At 49.4% G+C, this 19234-nt stretch overlaps 1 protein-coding gene across 1 annotated transcript; it reads right to left on the bottom strand.

The window, feature by feature from the left end:
• Positions 1 to 10254: 10254 nt before the first annotated feature.
• On the bottom strand, positions 10255 to 14601 carry LOC136532275 (protein SCARECROW-like). Its single transcript, XM_066524878.1, has 2 exons — positions 12676 to 14601; positions 10255 to 11025 (listed from the first exon to the last, which is right to left on the bottom strand). The coding sequence occupies exons 1-2, from the start codon at positions 14331 to 14333 to the stop codon at positions 10581 to 10583; spliced, it is 2103 nt and encodes a 700-aa protein (XP_066380975.1). The 5' UTR covers positions 14334 to 14601; the 3' UTR covers positions 10255 to 10580.
• Between the last annotated feature and the right edge of the window lie 4633 nt (positions 14602 to 19234).

Here is a 19234-nt window from a genome sequence, read left to right as displayed (position 1 = left end):
AGTAGTCCAGACGTGGCTCCCCATACCGCGTTGTCCTCGGTGTAGGAGTTGGCAGCATAGTGAGGCATGGGCGTCAACCCATGTGCACGGTGGTTAGCACAGTGGCGGGTAACCCCTGCCCAGTCCTGCCACACGTCCCATCGGCCATTCTGCTGTACTGTGTCGGGCACGCGGCTGTTGTCAGGGGCAGCAGTTGGCTGAGTTGATGCGACACGACGTTTTGCCAGAGGAACGGGAGAAGGAAGAGGTAGCGGAGTGCTGCCGAGCCCGCCATGCGCGAGACGGAGGGTCGGTGGCACGGCCGAGGCCGTGGTGAGGGGGCCTCGGGCGAATCGGAGAATCGGCCGAGGCTCGCGGTGATGAGCCTCGGGCGAATCGGAGAATCGGCCGAGGCCAGCAGCGTTTTGGCTGGTTTCGATTTTTACGAAGTCTAAGCAATCGTTTTTTTGGATCTTGCTTAGGGTACCCCTTCTCACGGTATCCGACATTATGAAACATGTGAAACATTGCATTGCAACATTTGGGTGAATTGCTTGTTTTGTTGTTTCATCACATGTGATCATTTGACATGGGTATAGCACTTGTGTAAAGTGGTTGATTATGGTCTAATACACCTTAACTACACTTAGGGTAATTGTTTGGACATTGTTCATGTGGACCAAAATGACCAAATTGCCCTTTTGGAGAGGTTTGACTTGAATTGACCCTTGGAGTGCCACTATTTGACTGATTCAAAAGACCAACTTAGAGACCTTGCATGGCTGTGCACTCTTTACCAAAGTTGTAGCTAATTTATTAAGAAACAAAAGTTGTTTTATGATCATCTCATGAAAATGGCTAGAACATGCTCAAACATGGCCCACAAGTCAGAGTTCCATGCTGATTTCACACTTGGAAAAATTGCTAAGTCATAATCCATTTTCAGTTTGATTGAGCCATCTTTGGCTTGATGTAACTCCTGATCCATGGCGATTTAGATGATGGTCCTTGAAAAGAAGTTGTAGATGGATGGTAGGCCTACATTTTTCATGTACATAGTTTTTGCAATGGGTCAATCGTTTAGTCGTGTCGACACGTTGAAATCACGCTGTCAGTCGGTTTCCGTTGTCTGAATGGGTGCTACAGTGACTGACCGCCATCAGACAACAGACGTCGCGTGTGTGCCACCTGTCGCCAGACTTCTGCTCGCGCTGCCACGCGCCACGGGCATCCTAGCGCTGCTGGCCGTGACTTGAGCACCCCGCGCGCCTGCCCGACGCACTCGTCCGCTCCATTTGCTTCTCTTTCTCCTCCACCGCGCGCAGCGCCGAGCCGCTGCAGCTCCGCCATTGCCGGCCAAGCCTTTGCCCTCGCCTAGCTCACGCGTCTTTGCAAAAACGTGTTGCCCAGTTCGCCCAGAGCCTTACCGTGATCCCCTCTACCACCTCCACCGTTCAATCGAGTCAATTGAGTCTTGGTAAGCGTGTATTCGTCGTTTCTTCCACCGCCGCCATGGCTGACCTTGCCGGAGTTGGCGTTCCATGCGGCCAAATGCCACCGCAGCCTTTTCCATCCCTTCTATCCCTTGCACTAGCTACTGTGAGCGCTGCTGAAGCTCGTAGGGTCACCATTTAGGGCTGCGACGCCGTCGTCTCGCTGGAGCCGGCCGAGCCGTGGCCGAGCGCCGCCATGGCTGTCACCACCCCCTCTTGCTGCGGTGATAGCCAAAATTGATGGCACCGCTAGATGCGCATTGATGAGGCGAGCACCGATGTACCGCTGGCCTCGCCGGAGGAGTCACCGGCGACGAGCTACGCCGTCATCTTCCTCCGTTCCCCTGCCTGTCTCACTGTCTCGTGGGGTCCACTCGTCAGTCGCCGAGCCAAAGGCGAGAGCCTGCCTGGGCTGCGCTGTTCTGGGCCATGCTGGCGTTGCTTGCGCATGCGTTGTGGGCCACCGGATCTGTTTGGGCCGGCCCAGCAAGTAGAGTTAGGGTTTCAAATTCATTTCTGTTTTATTCTTTTCACAGAATTGTGTATAGATTCAAAAATATGTATCTCCTAGTTGGTGGCTTCAAATGATGTGGTTCCAATTTTGTTGAGTTCATGATAATGTCTAGTTTTAATTAAAAATATAAATTATGCTATGTTCTGTTATGAAAAATGGAGTTGCTAATTATCTCTTTTAATCATGAAAGAAATAGGGGTAATTATATCTTTTTCTATGTAGCTCCAAATGGCATGAAATTTTTATGGTGTACTGCTCATATCATGAATAGCTTGTAGTTAAATTTTCATACATTTTAGACACTGTATGTATGAGTTATAAAAATTCTCTTGTTTGCATGGATGGATCTTGTGTGAATTTTCATAATTTTTCTATAGATCCAGTAAGGGTAATATTTGGTGAGTGATATTCTTATGCTAGAATGATGTTAGGAAAAATGTGAAATTTGTTGCTTGACACTTTTCAATAGGATTTCCTAATTATGCTAAAAATAAACATGCCACCTGTTATTTTGGGTACAGCAAGTTCTGTTTGCTCAATGGCTTTGAAATTTTTATGGTAGTCTATGTGAAGCATGAGATAACTACTGTAATTTTTGTAGATTTTTCTGAATAGTTTTACTATATATTACTTTAATCACCTAATTAACTAAATAAATTTGGAAAGGATATTAAATAATTTATTTAGAAGTTGGCACTATACTTTCTAATGTTTCTCTGGTATGCAAAACATGTTGGTAAACTTGGTTTGGTCCAATTATGCTTTTGCATTATCATTAAATAATTAATTTAGTAACCCTGTCATTTCTGGACAGATTCTAGGTTTACTGGAATTCGATTTAGTTAACGTAAGAATCATGCTTTGCTGTTTACAAATGATCTGTAGAGAATTTCATAAGCTTTCCAGAATGTCCTCATACAAGTCATTTGGATTTATAGAACTCTAGTTATGATTGAATTAAGGAACCACTCGTTGCATGTAAAACCTTAACTTTGATTTAAGTATGCCTTAAATATTTCCTAAACTTGTGTTAATGTTCCTAGGTGTTAGGCCTTTAACTGAAGATGATCATCTTTATCTTAGGTTATGCAAGTTAGGTAAGTTGATCTTGTTCTTCAAGTTAAGTTAGATCCATGTTTTAAAGTAATTTGAATAGAGCTATTTTAAATCGGTAAACGAGTATCCAGTGATGCTTTCGTAAACACTTACTGTGATTCATTCATCATGAGCATCATGTCATTCCTTATGCATCCATGGTATTTATCTTGTGCATCGGCATGCAATAGGTATACTGGAGGGAGTAACACTGCTGGAATTCGAGGAACCGAGCGAGCAGCAGCAGCCAACACCGGAGGTTCAGGAAGTGCAGCCTTCAGGAGAAGTGCCAGACGAGGTCGCCGTTGAGTGCCCGGATCACCGTCCGTGCAACTTTGTGAAAGGCAAGCCCCGGAGCATATTAAGCCTCCTAATTTTCGAAATGCAGTTAAAGTATTATTGTTACATATATATTGTTGCATTAAGTTTAGGTGTTGGATGCAAACACTTGCTGCATTGGTTATCCAATCCTTGTCCAGATATTGATACCCTGAATCCTATGTAGCTTAGGCTCGTGTAGTGCTTAGCCCTGCTTAAACCCGGTAGAAGTTAGGTGATTTCATGTCACCTGTGAGATATAGGAAGATACATATGGCACGGTTGGCTATATTTGCTATCGTGGAAAAGAACCAGTCTTAATTGAAATGAAGACCGGACGGAGGCTTGCCGGTTTGCAGTGACTCCGTCTGTGTCGATTAAGGACTGAATCTTGGAGCATTTCCTGTTCATATTGAACGCATGCCTCTCTCTTAGTTGGCCGTGTCCGATGACCGACCGCGAAGCCGAGTAACTCACCTTAGGCCGGGAGTCGATAAGTATAAAGTACGTCTCGGAAGGGAGCCGTAGGCGTGAGTCCAAGGGCAGGTGATTTAAAAGTCCTGATCGTCCTGGCAGAAGGGTAATCCCTGAGAGTGCTGGCGCTGATCGAACCCGCGAATTTGGTTCCTGAGTTATTCTAAAGGTGACCCACGGCTACCCTTGTTAAGTATGCCAGGGTGAGAGTTAGGAATACCCCCTCAGCTGAGTTGTAATCCGATTCGAGTCGTCGTCTCTCCCGGTTAGCGAGAACTTGACGGGCTTATCTCCAAAATAGATACACTAAATAACCTAATGGTTCGAAAATGATGATATGATGATGACAGCCTTATTATACCTGCTATGGTTAATATTGTTTGCTCCTAATAAGTGAGTGCTCTAGTACAGGTGCTAATCTAGTGGATAGGTAAATGATGATAAGCTTGATGCTAAGTTTAAATTGGTTACTATAATCATAAGCTCTTTTATGCAACTGTGTCAAGCTAGCCCACCTCATAAGCCTTGCATGACCCTTGGTGTCTTTTATTTCTGGTTTTGACGGGTAAGTCTAGCTGAGTACCTTCTCGTACTCAGGGTTTATCTCCCGCCTGTTGTAGATGACCAGTTCTACTTTGGTTGCTACAAGTATTGCCTTCTCCCAGCTGGGGATGAAGACTAGACCGTTGGGCGCGGTCTCTACTAGTTCTCGTACCTGATGATGCTTTTGTGGGACATGACTCTGATCTGGCAATGTATTTAAAACTATGAAGTTATGTACTAAACTATGTTGCTTCCGCAAATTCAAACTTGGTTTGTAATATTTATTTGAACTCTGATGGATGTAATCCGAATGCTACTTGTGAAATGTTGTAACTGATGATGTGTTGTGTTGAATCATTACGGTCTTGGTTTGTATGTCGAGAGTTGGTTGAAATCCTTCGTGATTTCCGGACTACCGGGATTATGTGATCTTAAGTACAGGAATTTGATCACTTCGATGATTGTTTTTGTACTTATGTTCTTATGATTTGATCGATTTTGTTATAAATGCCATCGCACTCCAACGGTCCAAAACCCGCCACGCCAGCGCAGCATCTGACGTGGCCTTGCCACAGTGGCAGATAGACACCGTGGCCGTGCCAACTTTTCTGAAAACCCCCTGTCCTATTACTCTTTCCAACTCCTGGCTCCTTCCTCTCCTTGAACGAGCAAAGCAGGGGGCCGTCGGTGTTCTCCGCGCAGTTGCCGTCGTTCTCACCGCCCTCCAAGCGGCGGCCCGTCTCACGGTGGGACTAGTCAGCTGCGTCGCCCACGCCTCCATGCGGTATTCGGTGGTGAGCGAGTCCTCAACCTCGACGCTGCGGCCATCGTCCTGACTGGCATTTCCATCCACGCCCACCGCGTGCTCCGACTCACACGGCCGGCTTGTCACCATCGCTGCCGTCGGCCTCTCCGCTGGACCATGATACCGACGACGAGCGCTTCTCCTTGGCTCCTCCTCGCCCTCCGGCTTCTCCCTGCCGCATTGTTCCTCCTCCGTCCCTTCGTCGCCGCTGTTGGCCTGCGGGTCCTCCTGCGCTTCTCGGCGCAGCTGGTTCCCGGCAGCAGCGGACTGCTGCTCCGCGAGCGCGTTCTGCTCCTCCTCTCGCTGCCTCTATCCCGCGTTGCTCTCCTCCTCGATGCCGCTGTCCAGGTTCTTCTCCTCGACGGCAACGACGGCGGCACGAGCCCGCTCGTGCGGCATCTCTAGCTGCGGTTCCGGCTCCTGATCTCGCTGCTCTCGGCATCTCCTCCATGCCTGAGTTCCTGCATCCAACGACGAGGACGCGCTTGTCGTGGTACGCCTCGCCGTTGTACTCGGAGGCCAGGAGAGACAGGGCCAGCGAAGTCCTGAGCGCCCTCGAACTCCGGAACGATGCGCTTGGCGTTCTCGCCCGTGGCGACGACGAGCCAGCGGTTGATCTACTCGGTGGTAGCGGCGGCAGCGGCGGCCTTGGCGGCGAGAATGTCCCCGGCGCGCACCCTCCAGAGCCCCGCGTCCTGGTCGTAGCGCGCCGACGTGACGGCCTGGTTGAAGCGCGGATCGACGCCCGAGCGGTCGGCGTAGGCCTGGAGGTAGTCGACGAACTGGCGCTTGGTAGGGTACTCCGAGCAGTGGTCCGGGAAGGGCATCCTGGGGAGCTCGCGCAGAACTGGCGCGGCAGGTGTAGCCGGAGTCGGTCGTAGGTGCGGCGCTGCCACAGGGAGGCGATGCAGTTGGCGCGGTCCAGCACGACGCACGGCACCCTGCGCGCCCGCAGGCACGCCGCCACCGACAGGCCCGCCGGCCCTGCGCCCACCACAATGGGCCCATTCACCCACCCACCCGGCTCACCGGTGTCGCTGCTGCTAATGCGGCTGCCGGCATCGATCGATCAGTCTGGCTAGCTAGCGACTTGTAGACGAGTAGTATGCGCACCCTGCTGGCCGGCCGGTCGCCGCCGCCGAGTCCTCTGCGGCTGGAATCGGGCACCGACCGATGCTCCCCCTGCTCTGTTCGTTCAAGGAGAGGAAGGAGGAGCCAGGACTCCAGGAGTGAGAAAGAGGGATAGGATAGGGTTTTTTTTTTATAGAAAATTTGGCACAGCCACGGTGTCCAGCTGCCACTGTAGCAAGGCATCGTGCTGGCGTGGCGGGTTTCTGACCGTTGGTGTGCAATGGCAATAGATTAAGGACTCAGGTGGTAGCTTTTTTTAGGTTGAGCACCCAGACGAGAATGCCTCGAAACTTTTAGAACCTACTGTGCATTTTACTTTAAAACAAAATTGAAGCAAACGATAAGAGCTCTAACTATCAATTAAAGGGGAAAGAGTTTTACATTCCGTGATGGGCAAAGCCCGAACACAACAGCAAATGCGCAAAGAACAGAAGCTACTAAAATCTGAATAAAAAACAATCTCTTATGTTTTATTAGATTTATGCCTCTGTATTAAAATCCTCTATAATCCTAATATATTTGGATAGGATTCTAGAATTTTGATATTTTGTTTTATCCCCGTTCTTAAAATCTCCGAGGATCCAAACGGGACTTAAGAAGGTAGTTGGCGGTGTGCTCTTCTATATAAAATTGGGCTGCTCTGTTAAATGTCACCATTTGTTCCTCAAACTAGACTAATGGGGTGTTTTGATAAGTTTAGTCCCTGTCACGTCTAAACATGAGCTGATTATAAAAACTAATTGTATAGATGGAGATTAATTTGGTAGACGAATCTATTAAGTCTAATTAATCTATCCTTAGTACATGTTACTGTAGCACCACATTATCAAATCATGAACTAATTAGGTTTAATAGATTCGTCTGCAAATTTGTTTCCACCTGTGCAATTATTTTTATAATTAGTCTATGTTTAATACTTTAAATTAGTGTCTAAACATCCGACGTGACAGGGACTTAATACTACAATCACTGTTAACATATTGGGAGGGGGTAAAAGAACCCAAAACAACGTACACATTCATGATCGGGAATGCTGAAGAGCAATCCATTCAAACTAAGCACGTCAGTCTAAGGTTAAGCAAAGCGCATGCCAAACACAAAAAATGGTAGCACGGTGCAGAAGTGAAAAAAAGATTACGAACCACGATACTTTTTTAGACCAATGATTCAGCCCAGCTCTATGAACCCCTGATCCGATCCCGAACCACAATACTGAGAAGCAATCCATTTAAAATAAAAATTTTAATATCCATGATAATAATTTAATGTAAGTTGTTACTTTAGAAAAGAAAAGAAAAGCTTATGCATTTTGCCATTTATATTGATATTATGGTAAAGTACATTTTTTCAACCTACAAATTGCAAGTCAGTTCGGTTTTGAACTCTGAACTACAAAATCGGGTAATGGACACCCTCCAATTGTAAAAACCAGACGAATTTGGTCCTCTGATTGGTTTCATAGGTGGTTTCTGTTTTCTAAAAAAAATTGGTTTCTAATTTTATTCTAAAAATGTTATCCTCTTATTTAAGATCTCTATATATTTTTTAGGGAAACAGGAGGGGGTGCCCCAATACTATGCTTTTATTGAAATTTAAATAAGATCTCTATATATTATTTGGAACATGTTTATTTATGTTCCTATTGCTTTATTACTTTATCATTGTCGTGCTTAATATTTATTTAAAACAAATAAGATCAAAATAACTCTGAACCAACAAATAGATAACCTTTTTAAAAGAAGCCAGAACTAGTATAATATTTTTTTCCTTATTTAGAATAAATTAATTATCATTTTTTAGAGATCAAACTACCTATGAATCCAAGTTAGGTCTTGTTTGAATATTGTCAGATTCATCTCATTCCACATGTGTTAAAGTGGATTGGAGTGCAATTTAGTTTAAGTTCCACTCCAATCCACCCCAACACCTGTGGATTGATGTGAATCCGACTGCATCTAAATAAGGCCTTTTTGGTAGTTCAAGGGTATCCGTTACCCTGTTTCTTAGTTTAGGTTGAAAACTAGAATGACTTGTAAGTTGGAGGTTGAGAAATGTGCGTTACCACCGCACACATATAATTCTTTGATAGAGTAAATCTTAAATCTATCCTTGAATTTTAACACTTACTTTACATAGGAGTATATACATTATTAAAGTTGACTGGCTAGTGTTTGTCAATGCCAATGCCAATGCAGGTCTTCCCGTCGGTTTGCCGGAAGCAGCACATGGCTGAGGATGCAATCATACAACACCACCATCCCCATCGGATGAGAAGATGAACATGACAGACATGAGATCAAACCAAACCACTGTGCACCGTGTGTGCTCTGTGGTGAGGCTGAGGCTGAGGCTGCTCTACTCTTCCCGGCTTCCCCTTCCCCGAATGGGTTTGGCACGTCCAACAACAACGCCGGACTATCATCATCACTCCCCCAAAGGCCAAAACCAGTGCAGAGATCGATGTCGCAGTAGCTTTTGTGCTGGTCCAAGGCTGAGCTGAGCTGAGCAACAAGGCTTTCTTTCTTTCCGACCTGCTGACCTGCCAGTAGGCCACTTACAAGCTACCCCAACAAGAGAAGAAGAGACAAGCAAACCGGGCACGGCTTCTGCTGCGAGAAAAGGACTCTTCATTGCTGGGGGACCTCTCCTCCTCTCCTCCAGCTGGGACAAGAAAACATAGGGAGAGCAGCACAGGGCACAAAAGCTTTGCAGACTTGCAGGCTTGCAGCAACAGCAGCCAGCAGGAGAGAAGACCCATTCCCCAATCCCCATCATGGAAAATGTCAAGACTCAAGAGAGGCACACCAGCACACCACAGACACAACAAGCAACTCCCCATCTCTCGTCTCTTATCTTCTCTTTTCTAGGGACGCTGGGATGAGATCATGAGATGAGTGCCTTTTATTTGCTTCCCTCACCCTCCATAATGAGGGACAGTCCTGCAAATGGCATGGCCCCACCCCCCAGTGGCTAGCTCGCTGTGGGGCCAAGCAAAAGGCTTTTTGTTCAAGCCAAGTCATCCATGAATGTGATGGTCTCCTCCAACATTGGCTGATAACCCAGTTTGGAAATGTGACTAGGAAGCAAAGCATAGCTAAGCTAAAGGTAGGGGCCAGTGCCACTAACTAGCAACAATTTTTTCTATCTTAAAAAAGACACTAGCAACAATTCCCTCCTGCCCCACTTCTGATCTCAACACCAACAGCAACACTTGTAATTGTAAACTAAACAAGCAAAACGCAGTCGACTAGTAGTTTGCATACTAAATAATGCACGCTCGGAGAGGCTGTTCTAATCTGAATGCGCTAATTAAACAAAGTAGTCAAGTGAGATCGCTTGATGGGGACGGTACAAAATGCGTCCCCATACACTCATCAGACATCACTTTATGGAATGTGCACGACTGACCGGGTAAAGAAATAGTGGTCAGAATGTCAAGACGCAAGAATTGACACGCTAATGACCTCAGCTCATGGAGTCATGGAGATGGAGGGGGGGGAGAAAAGCTGAAAACGATGTTAGAAGGAGACAGCGCATATCCACACTAGTAGAAAGCGTGGAACTCCACCAATGAAGAGTACTAGTAGTATCAAGACACTGAAATTTGCAGTAAAGTACAACTCCACAAGGCTATAATCAGCGGGAACACTTTTTTATTTATGGAAAGGCAGTGGGAACAGTTGAACATGGACTAGTACTATAGTTTCAGTTTTAGACATGGTCACATGGATCTTTTTTTCTTTTTGGCAAAAAAATGTATAAACATGGAATTAGGATCCCATTGATCTAGCCGCAAATACTTGGTGGCTACTTCCCTGACAAACTATGCTACATTCTCAGCAAGAATCTTAACTAAAACTCATAAAGGGCAGCAGATAGTCTATGTGATGAACAGTGATTAAATAAAAAGACCAAAATTAAAAACAAGGACTAACTGGTGATACATTGCTGAAACAAAACGATGGACAGCTGAACAAGATCTACCATTTAAACTAATTAAGCTTACATCAGTAACTATCACTGTGAATGGACCTACTCCAGCAATTAGTGATCAGAAGAAATGTTTTCGCTTTCTTATCTCAGAACTGATGACCAACCAAATCGAGCAGCTAGCTACAGATGCAAACGAACTGGCAGAACAGAACCTCTGAAGCCGTAAAGAAGATCTACCACTGGGTAACTAACAATGATTTACTAGCTCTGTAGTAGTAGTAACAAACAACTCTCATCAACGGCACGGCGGCATCTGGATGGGGCGCCATGCCGAGGCGGTGAGCAGGCAGAGGTCCTTCCACCCGAGCTTGAGCGCGCCGTTCTCCTCCACCAGCGTGTACCCGTCGGACGGGAACATGCCGAGCAGCAGCGACGCCTGCGCCGCGGCGCTGCCGGCGAGCGAGGCGGCGCGGAACCCGGACTGCGCGAGCTTCTGGCGCCAGCTGCCGAACTTGACGTCGCCGGTGCGAGCAGGCCCGCCGACGGCCAGCACGTTGCGGATCTCCCGCGACAGCAGCTGCTGCTCCACGACGTGCCGCTCGGGGCTGTCCTCGCCGTAGCTCGCGTCCAGCGAGTCGAACAGCGCCGAGTAGTAGTGGATGGCCTCCACGAAGCGCGCCAGGAAGGAGCCCGAGTGGCTCAGGTCCTGCTCCACCATTGTCACCACCTTGGGGGCCAGCCTGCAGGTCCATGGATGGAATCAATGAACAATAGAATCCCCGTGGTCCAATCCAACGGGCCGGGGGGACAGGAGTCGTCAGTCAGGATGTGCGTTTTGTGAGAACCATTCGATTCTGAGTCTCTGTCTGATGGCATTGCCAGGCCGACGACGCTAGGACGGACAGTCACAGGACTCGATCCGTGGCATCGCTTAGCGGTTTTAATGATGCATCAAATCAAGGGCATTGCAGTTTAGAGTACATGTTTATCTCATGCTTGAGATGAGATGGTTCACTAAAAGTACAATGGACAGATATGTAGTACTACTGGCATGACAGTCATTGGAGAAGAAAGACAACACTTTTGATAAGCCTTTTTGAGTTTAGCTTCCTGATGATGATGATCTAGTAGTTCTGTATTAAGAAATGGTGATTAGTGGTAGAAGATGACAGTTATTCCATTCAGTCAGTAATCATCGTCCTGGCACTTGGAACTAGAAACCTTTTGGCATGGAAAGTTGGTCATGATGATAAGAACTTTCAGCTCCCTCATCTCCTAGTGATCTGAACACATCCACTAACCAAATGCAAGCGAAATCTATCTTTTGTGGCTCTGGGATCACCAAAGACCATGGAGGAGGATACTCTACTACAGACTACAGTACAGTATCATCTCAAAAGCATGTCAAGATTCAACCTTTTTAAGCCTAGAAAGTTTGTTGGTCATAATGACAAGCTTTCTGAGCTCCAAAACGCATTTTTTTATTAATAAACTAAACCTTAAGGAATATTTTAGAATGGTTGTACTAGCACGAGTTAATGCTTGACGTGCGGCTCACACATTATCCAATGTCACATCGGAGTGTTGGGCCTTGTTTAGATTGAAGAAAATTTCAACCCGATGAATAGTAGCACTTTCGTCTTATTTGGTAAATATTGTCCAATCGTGGACCAACTAAGCTTAAAAGATTCATCTCGTGATTTTCAACTAAACTGTGCAATTAGTTATTTTTTTTACCTACATTTAATGCTCCATGCAAGCGTCCAAAAATTGATGTGATGGAGAGAGAGTGAAAAAACTTGGAACTTTGAAGGGAACTAAACAAGGCCTTGGCTGAAAACTGGTCATGATTGCATCAAGATTTGACATGGAAGCAAGGCAGGGCCTTGTTTAGATTACCCCAAAATTCCAAGTTTTTTCACTCTCTCTCCATCACATCAATTTTTAGCCACTTGCATGGAGCATTAAATGTAGGTAAAAAAAAAAACTAATTGCACAGTTTAGTTGGAAATCACGAGATGAATCTTTTGAACTTAGTTGGTCCACGATTGGACAATATTTACCAAATAAGACGAAAGTGCTACTATTCATCGGGTTGAAATTTTTCTCAATCTAAACAAGGGCCTTGTTTAGATGGCTTCAAAGTTCCAAGTTTTTTCACTCTCTCTCCATCACATCAATTTTTGGACACATGCATGAAGCATTAAATGTAGGTAAAAAAAATAACTAATTGCACAATTTGGTTGTAAATCACGAGACGAATCTTTTGAGCCTAGTTAGTCCATGATCGGACAAAGTTTGTCAAATACAAACGAAACGTGCTACAGTGTCCGGATTGAAAAAATTTGCAATCTAAACAAGGCCAAGGCCCAGGATAGAAAATGGAGTACCTCTGGATGAGCCAGAGCGTATTGGAGTCGGAGCCGGTGACGTCGTAGAGCGAGTGGTGCAGCCAGTGGACGGCGACGACCTCCCGCCGCGTGACGCCCAGCTTCTCCGGGTCAACATTGCCGGCCTTCTCGGCGACGGCGCAGAACTCGAAGGGCAGGCCGAGCGTGTCGGCGAAGTCGGAGAGGCGCTTCCCCGTGGCCTCGAGCGCCTCCATGGACGCGCCGAGGCCGGTGAGCCTCACCCTGGGCGGGCCGCCGGGGCGGGAGGCGAGGATGTGGAAGAGTCCCGGCCACTGCAGCCCCTGCATGATGTCGAGGTCGATGATGTGCACGCGCTCCTCCCGCTCGAACGCCTCCTGGATGGCCTGGTTGGCGGTGAAGTGCGAGAACTTGACGAAGGGGCTGATGCCGTTGAACACCTGGAACGCGGCGGCGACGCGGCCGTGGAGGCGCGCAGCGGCGGGGGTCCCCGGCGGCAGCGGCGCGTACAGGCCCAGGCAGGAGCTGACGAGGCGCGCCGACATGGCCTCCGCGAAGTAGGCGGCGACACGCTGCGTGGAGGTGCCGAACGGCGTGGCCAGCTCCGCGATCTCCAGCAGCGTCTGGTGCGCGTCGTCGAGGTTGTCCGCGTTCACGGCCTCCGCGCACTGCAGCAGCAGCGTCAGCAGGTGGAGCCCCTCCTCGTCGCGCTGCTTCCGCCGCTGCTCCTCCTTCCGCTCCTTCGCGGCCGCGGCAGCTGCGGCTGCGGCGGCGGCGGCGGCCGCCGCGGTCTCCTCCGCCGTCGGGGCCTTGGGTGACTGCGACGCCGGATGCGGCTCCTCCTGCTGCTGCTGTTGCTGCGGAGGCTCGTGGCGGCGCTTGTCTTGAAGCGGTGGAGGAGGGAGCGTCAGCCCCGCGGGGGCGGCCGGAGCACCGTGCAGGAGAGCATGCTGCTGCTGCGAAGGCGGAGGAGGCGGCGGCAGTGGGGCGGGGTCGGCGGCGAGGAGGGAGCGGAGGCGGAGCTCGAGGAGCGACGCGAGGCCGGGGTTGCAGGGGTGGATGATCTCGCGAACGTTGTGGATGAGCTGCGTGATGGAGACCGCGGCGCCGCCGCTGCTCCCGATGATGTCGCGGATGATGCCGTCCACCCACGCGGTGGTGGACGCGGCCGCCGCCTCGCCGCCCGCCTGGGCCTGATGAGCATGGGCCGCCGGGTTTGGGGGCGGGGGCGCGGGCACGTCCACCTCCGCCGCGTGGTGCTGGAACGCGGGGGGCAGCTGGTGGAGCTGGGTGGGCAGCGCGGGCAGCTGCGCGCTGGCGGAGGGGGCACCACTACCACCGGCGGCGGCGGCGGCAGCCGTGACGTCGGAGAGGTCGCCCGTGACGTGGCGGCGCGGCGGCGGGAGGTCCATGTGGGCCGCGGGGCGCTTGCGGACCATGGCGAAGGCAGCGGCGGCTTCTTGGCGGTCTAGCTGGTGGAGGTAGTGGAGGAGGAAGTGGTCTTGGGAGGAAGAGGACGGAGGATGCGGAGGGAGGTGGGGGGAAGGCAGCGGCGGCAATAAGGAGTGGGAGGAGGAGGTGGAGGCGGTGGTGGTGGCATGAGAGTGGGGAAAGGAGTGGGGGGCGGTGGATGCGGCGGAGGAGGACGAGGGGAAGAGGAGGAGCGAGGAGGAGCCCATCTAGAAACGCCAAGAGGAAGCCGCCGCGCGCATGGCGATCGGGCGACCCAGCGCCAGCGTGGGGGGAGCAGTTTGTGTGTTTTGGCGCCGCGCGGGCTGCTGATGGCCGATGCACACACTCAGCGCCGCACACCCAGTCAGTCAGTGGAGTGAGTAGGCTTGAGCTGTGCGGATGGACGGCGACGAGGGAGGGAGACCGGGAGTAAAGAGGAAGACGCCGCCGGGAGGCGAACAAGGGCGTAAGCACAAGTTGTTAGGAGAGGCTAATTTATGGAGGTGCGGCAGCGGCAGCCGCAGTAGAATTTTTGCTTGCCTTGGGCTCCGTGCAGATGTCATCCTCTGTCTTTTTTAGCTCCACGAATCATGTTTGCCATTATGTAACAAAAAAACTTATTTTTTTTTATAAATTACTAGTATTTTTAAATATGAATAATCTAAAGAAAGGAAATTTTACAGGCACGAGGAATTTGTCTGTAAAATTTTACACACTGAACCGTGGCGGCTGAATATGCAAAACTCAGGCTCATAAAAACCGAGATTTGAATGGATTGCATTTAGGTTGTTACTTCCCATAAAAACCGAGATTTTGTGAAACATATTTTTATTTATATGATTTTTTACAAAAAAAAAACACTCCATCCGTTACTTAATATAAGCCATATAGATTTCTAAAGAAAATTCCAAAATATAGGTACGTATTAGCTCCCACGCTGATTAGTTTGGAAACCTTCCCACCGTACATAGCACATGCCCTAACCAATCTCTTAGATTTTGGGTTCCAAGAATTTGGATTTTGGGGTCACTGTAGCACGTTCGTTTTTATTTGGCAATTAGTGTTCAAACATGAACTAATTAGGCCCAAAACGTTCGTCTCGCAATTTCCCACCAAACTGTGCAATTAGTTTTTCTTTTCGTCTATATTTAATGCTCTATGCACGGGCCGCAAACATTCGATGTGACAGGTACTGTAGCACTTTTTTGGATTTTGGGGTCCAACTAAACAAGGGCTTAGGAAGCAATCTGATTGGGAGAGAGAAGATTGCCTGATTTTTTTTTTCCTCAGTCTCACATTCTTTCCCAAGCCATGCGTTAATATTAGTGCTAAAAACTATATGGCTTATATTAAGGAACGGAGGGAGCATTTATTTAAGAAACATAATGAACCAAGTACAATGGCGTCTGCTCGCCCCGCGACGCCTGCTCCCGCGTCGTCAGCCACGCCGTCTGCCCGCGCACATGCCTTGCTACCGCGCCGCCGTGCCTGAGCTCTGCTCTAGCACCACCGTCATGCCAGCAACCACCGCGCCAGTGCGTCTACTCCACGTGCCCTAGCCACCTGCAACAGCGCCTCCCCTGCAGCAACCAGCCCCAAATCGTCGCGCCGCATTGCCTCGCCGCAATCCTAACCCTAGCAGATCCGGTGGTTTCCCGATTCATTCCTCTTCTCGTCGATTCGCCGGTTCGTCAGGTAGCAAGCCCTCAATTCTAATTTCATACCTATTGCTTGTTTCTTAGGGTTTTGTATCTCTAGATGTATATTTAAATTATTCATATATATTCGATCTATTCCATTGTGCAGCGAGTCGGTGTTTCTAAGGTCACTTTGGTAGTTGTCAGTCAACTCGGGGTCAAGCTTGTGAGTACGGATCAAGGCCAAGCCTCGGGAGTGTCAGTGACAGTTGTTTCTTGTCAGAGGCAGCAGATCGTTCTAGATGGCTCGTGTCAAGAACGCCGGAGGTGGTCCAGGTGATGAGGATCCGAGGCCTCCGCCTCACTTGCCTACTGATGTGAAAGGCAAGGCGACAAAGAAGAGGAAGTATGTAGATGCTGATACAGTGAGAGCAGCCGCAGTTGCAGTCACCGCAGAGCGTGCAGAGAGAGGATGTGCTAGGAGTAGAGTCCAGATTGTAGATCAGCTTTCACCAGCACAGAGGGCAGCTATAGAGCAGGTTGAGTGTTGTCATGGTAGTCCAGCTGAGACTGTCATACTTGAGGGACGCCATGTTGCTTTGGAGGAGACTCAGCCTCAGGGGGAGCCATAGTAGCAGACAGAGCAGGCTCAGGAGGGGGAGCAGGTAGAGGAGACAAAGCAGACACCATAGCTTCGCCGCTCTAGTCGTACCCGTACCTAGGTGACACCAAGGGCAGAGACATGGCGAAGGGGTTCTCATCTGCCTCCTAGACCACAGGGTTCGCCTCTAGTGACTCATGTGGACTTGAGGGCCACCACAGCCAAACAGGTGCAGCAGCTCAGATTTGTGTAGTTTGAGGAGTGGTTCCCACCTAGGAGGGATGAGCGTGCTTATGAGGGATTCTATATACCACTGCAGGAGGATTTCTATATTGCATATCTTAATAGTGGGGTTGCATTCAGGTCTCAGAGGGTTTGCTCTATTGAGTCTATAGTAGCAGCAGGAGGAGAGTAGATTCGCCCATACCTATCTTACTTGTCAGGGCTGACAGACTTACTCGGACGGCAGGCATATATGTTCTATCATGGGTCCGTGAGTTCTATGCTACACTTTGGATAGACCCGCAACACAGATTTATATATTTTGCATTTAGAGGCAGAGACTACAGGCTAATGAGCTTTAGGGTCAGAGAGATACTCAGGCTTTAGGAGCAACCCATCTGGCTACATGAGGTTTGCTATGGTCAGACAACACCTCCCAGACGCCCACACGGCGGTCTTATACCTCCTACAGATCTGGTCCGCCATTGCTTCATAGAGCCTTTCGGCGAGGGGTCGAGCAGGACACCCAGGGATCTCACTCCTACAGCCAGACTGCTAGATGCTATCATGAGGAGGACCCTACTTCCGAGGATGGGATATCGCAAGGGTTTGACTCGCATTCAGTTATGGCTTCTAAACTCTCTAATGCAGCAGACTGTGTTTGATATTTGGGATCTTATTCTATCAGAGATGGAGGACACTCTTGTAGAGGGGTTCAGAGGTCATAGGCAGCTGCCATATGCTCACTAGATTACATTCTTGATTCACAGGGCAGTTACAGTGAGGCCACCTGATATGCTAGCAGAGTACAGTGGTGCTACTATAGAGTTTCCTTCCTATAACATGACTCAAGTGCTCCATCATAGCAGGCCAAGTGCACCTAGTTAGTCACACCATCTTTCAGAGGTGCCATAGACTGTAGCCCAGCAGGATGAGACTATCAGGGATATTGCAGCTATAGAGGAGGAGCAGTTAGATGCTCAGCAGGAGGGTATGGTAGAGAGCGACCCCAGCGATAGTTTAGATGATGACTACCAGGATATCCCTCAGATATCTCCTCAACGACATGACCATGAGGCCGGTAGCTCCAGTTCAGCTCCACCTACACCATAGACAGATCTCGCTCTACTTGCTATACTTGAGCGGATGAGGTAGGATCAGGCCCGCCAGGCCCTAGAGACAGCAGCTGCTCTAGCACAGGTATAGGCTAGATAGGACGAGTTCCAGCATCAGCAGCAGTAGCAGGCCATGCAGCAACAGCAGCTCCTCATGCAGTAGCAGCTACTTGGATTTATGCAGCATGTTGTGACTGCTATTGGGCTCCACCGCCACAGCCTTCACCCTAGATCGGGCAGTGTAACACCCCGGTGTTATGCCTGCATTAGGCACTGCAAATCATGCATATTGTGCATCATCAAGCATATTAATCATACATGCCTAATCATGTAAATAATAATAACGGAAACCCTATTTCGAAACATATAAAACATGCTCGTGAAACATGAATGTTGCATATACTTGTTTAAGAGTTGTTTTGCTCTGGTTTTGCTTGCTAGGTTAGTAAAACATGTTTGGCTGCTATTGTAAATCATCTAGCAATGTTTAGTTCAATTTTTGGAGCAAGGTTTGTATTCAAATTAATTCAAAATTTGGCTTCAAAAATAAATTCCCAAAAAATTAGGGTTTTGAGTTAAACATGGACTTTGATTTTTCAATTCAAAATCTAGAAAGAATTTGGCTTTGGTCATAAAAGCAAAGTTGTAGAAAATTAAATTCTAATCAACTTTCATTTTTGGTACATTTGCAAAAGATGTCATTTTCTTGCTCAAAATAATATTTGAAAGCTGGCATTTAAAAATTTCTTGAAAATATAAATGAAAAAGGGTTTTTCTCATTCGCGGGCCGCCGCCTCGCTTTCGGCCCAGCCGCACAGGCGGCCCGGCCTGCCTCCGCGCCGCGCCTTTGCTCCCGTAGCGCTTCGCCCTAGCCCAGCAGCCGCCTCGCCGGCCCAGGCCCACGCCGCGCCTCCCGCTCGCCCGCACTCGCGCGCCTGCGTCCTGACGCCGGCAGAAGCCGACCGCCGCGTGGCGCCAACCGTCGCCGAGCTCCTGACCGCGCGGCCACGCGCCGCTGCCGTCCTGGCACTGCTGGCCATGACTTGAATCCCCACGCGCCCACCGCATTCCAGCGCTCCTCACTTCTCCTCTCCCGCGCTGCCTCTCTGCCTCTCACCGCGCGCCCGTAATAGCCACCGCGCGCCGCGCCTCACCGGAGCTCGCTCGCCCAGCCGTCCTAGCTTGCCATTGAACCCTCCATCTCGCCCGCATCTCCGACTCATCATCGCGCACCTCGTGCTCGCCTCGGTAAGCCGTGAGAAGCTCCCTCTTCCTGGGAATCTCTCGCCGGAGTTGTGGCCGAGCTCACCGGAGCGCTCCACTCCGTGGACCTCGCCCTCCGTCCTTCTTCTAGCTACCTTTTCGTGCGCACGACCACCGCACGAGCTCGGTGAAGCTCCCGCACCACCTTTCGCGCCCCTTCCCGGCCGGAGATGGCCGGCCATCGGGAGCAGCGCCGCCGCTCCGCCATGCGTGCCGTCGAGCCCTATCCCGAGCTCCTCCTATGCCTTCTCTTGGTGCACCGCGTTCGCCTCGTCGCGGGTGAGCTACTG

Source organism: Miscanthus floridulus, unplaced genomic scaffold (genome assembly GCF_019320115.1).
Source record: "Miscanthus floridulus cultivar M001 unplaced genomic scaffold, ASM1932011v1 fs_568_2_3, whole genome shotgun sequence".
NCBI lineage: Eukaryota > Viridiplantae > Streptophyta > Magnoliopsida > Poales > Poaceae > Miscanthus > Miscanthus floridulus.
Note: the sequence above shows the minus strand (reverse complement) of the source record. Positions and strands in the feature narration are given on the sequence as shown.

Coding starts and splice junctions, on each gene's coding strand:
- LOC136532275 (XM_066524878.1), bottom strand. CDS start 14,333: ATGGGCTCCTCCTCGCTCCTCCTCTTCCCCTCGTCCTCCTCCGCCGCA. Junction 11,026..12,675: donor ACGCTCTGGCTCATCCAGAG/GTACTCCATTTT, acceptor ATGGACCTGCAG/GCTGGCCCCCAAGGTGGTGA.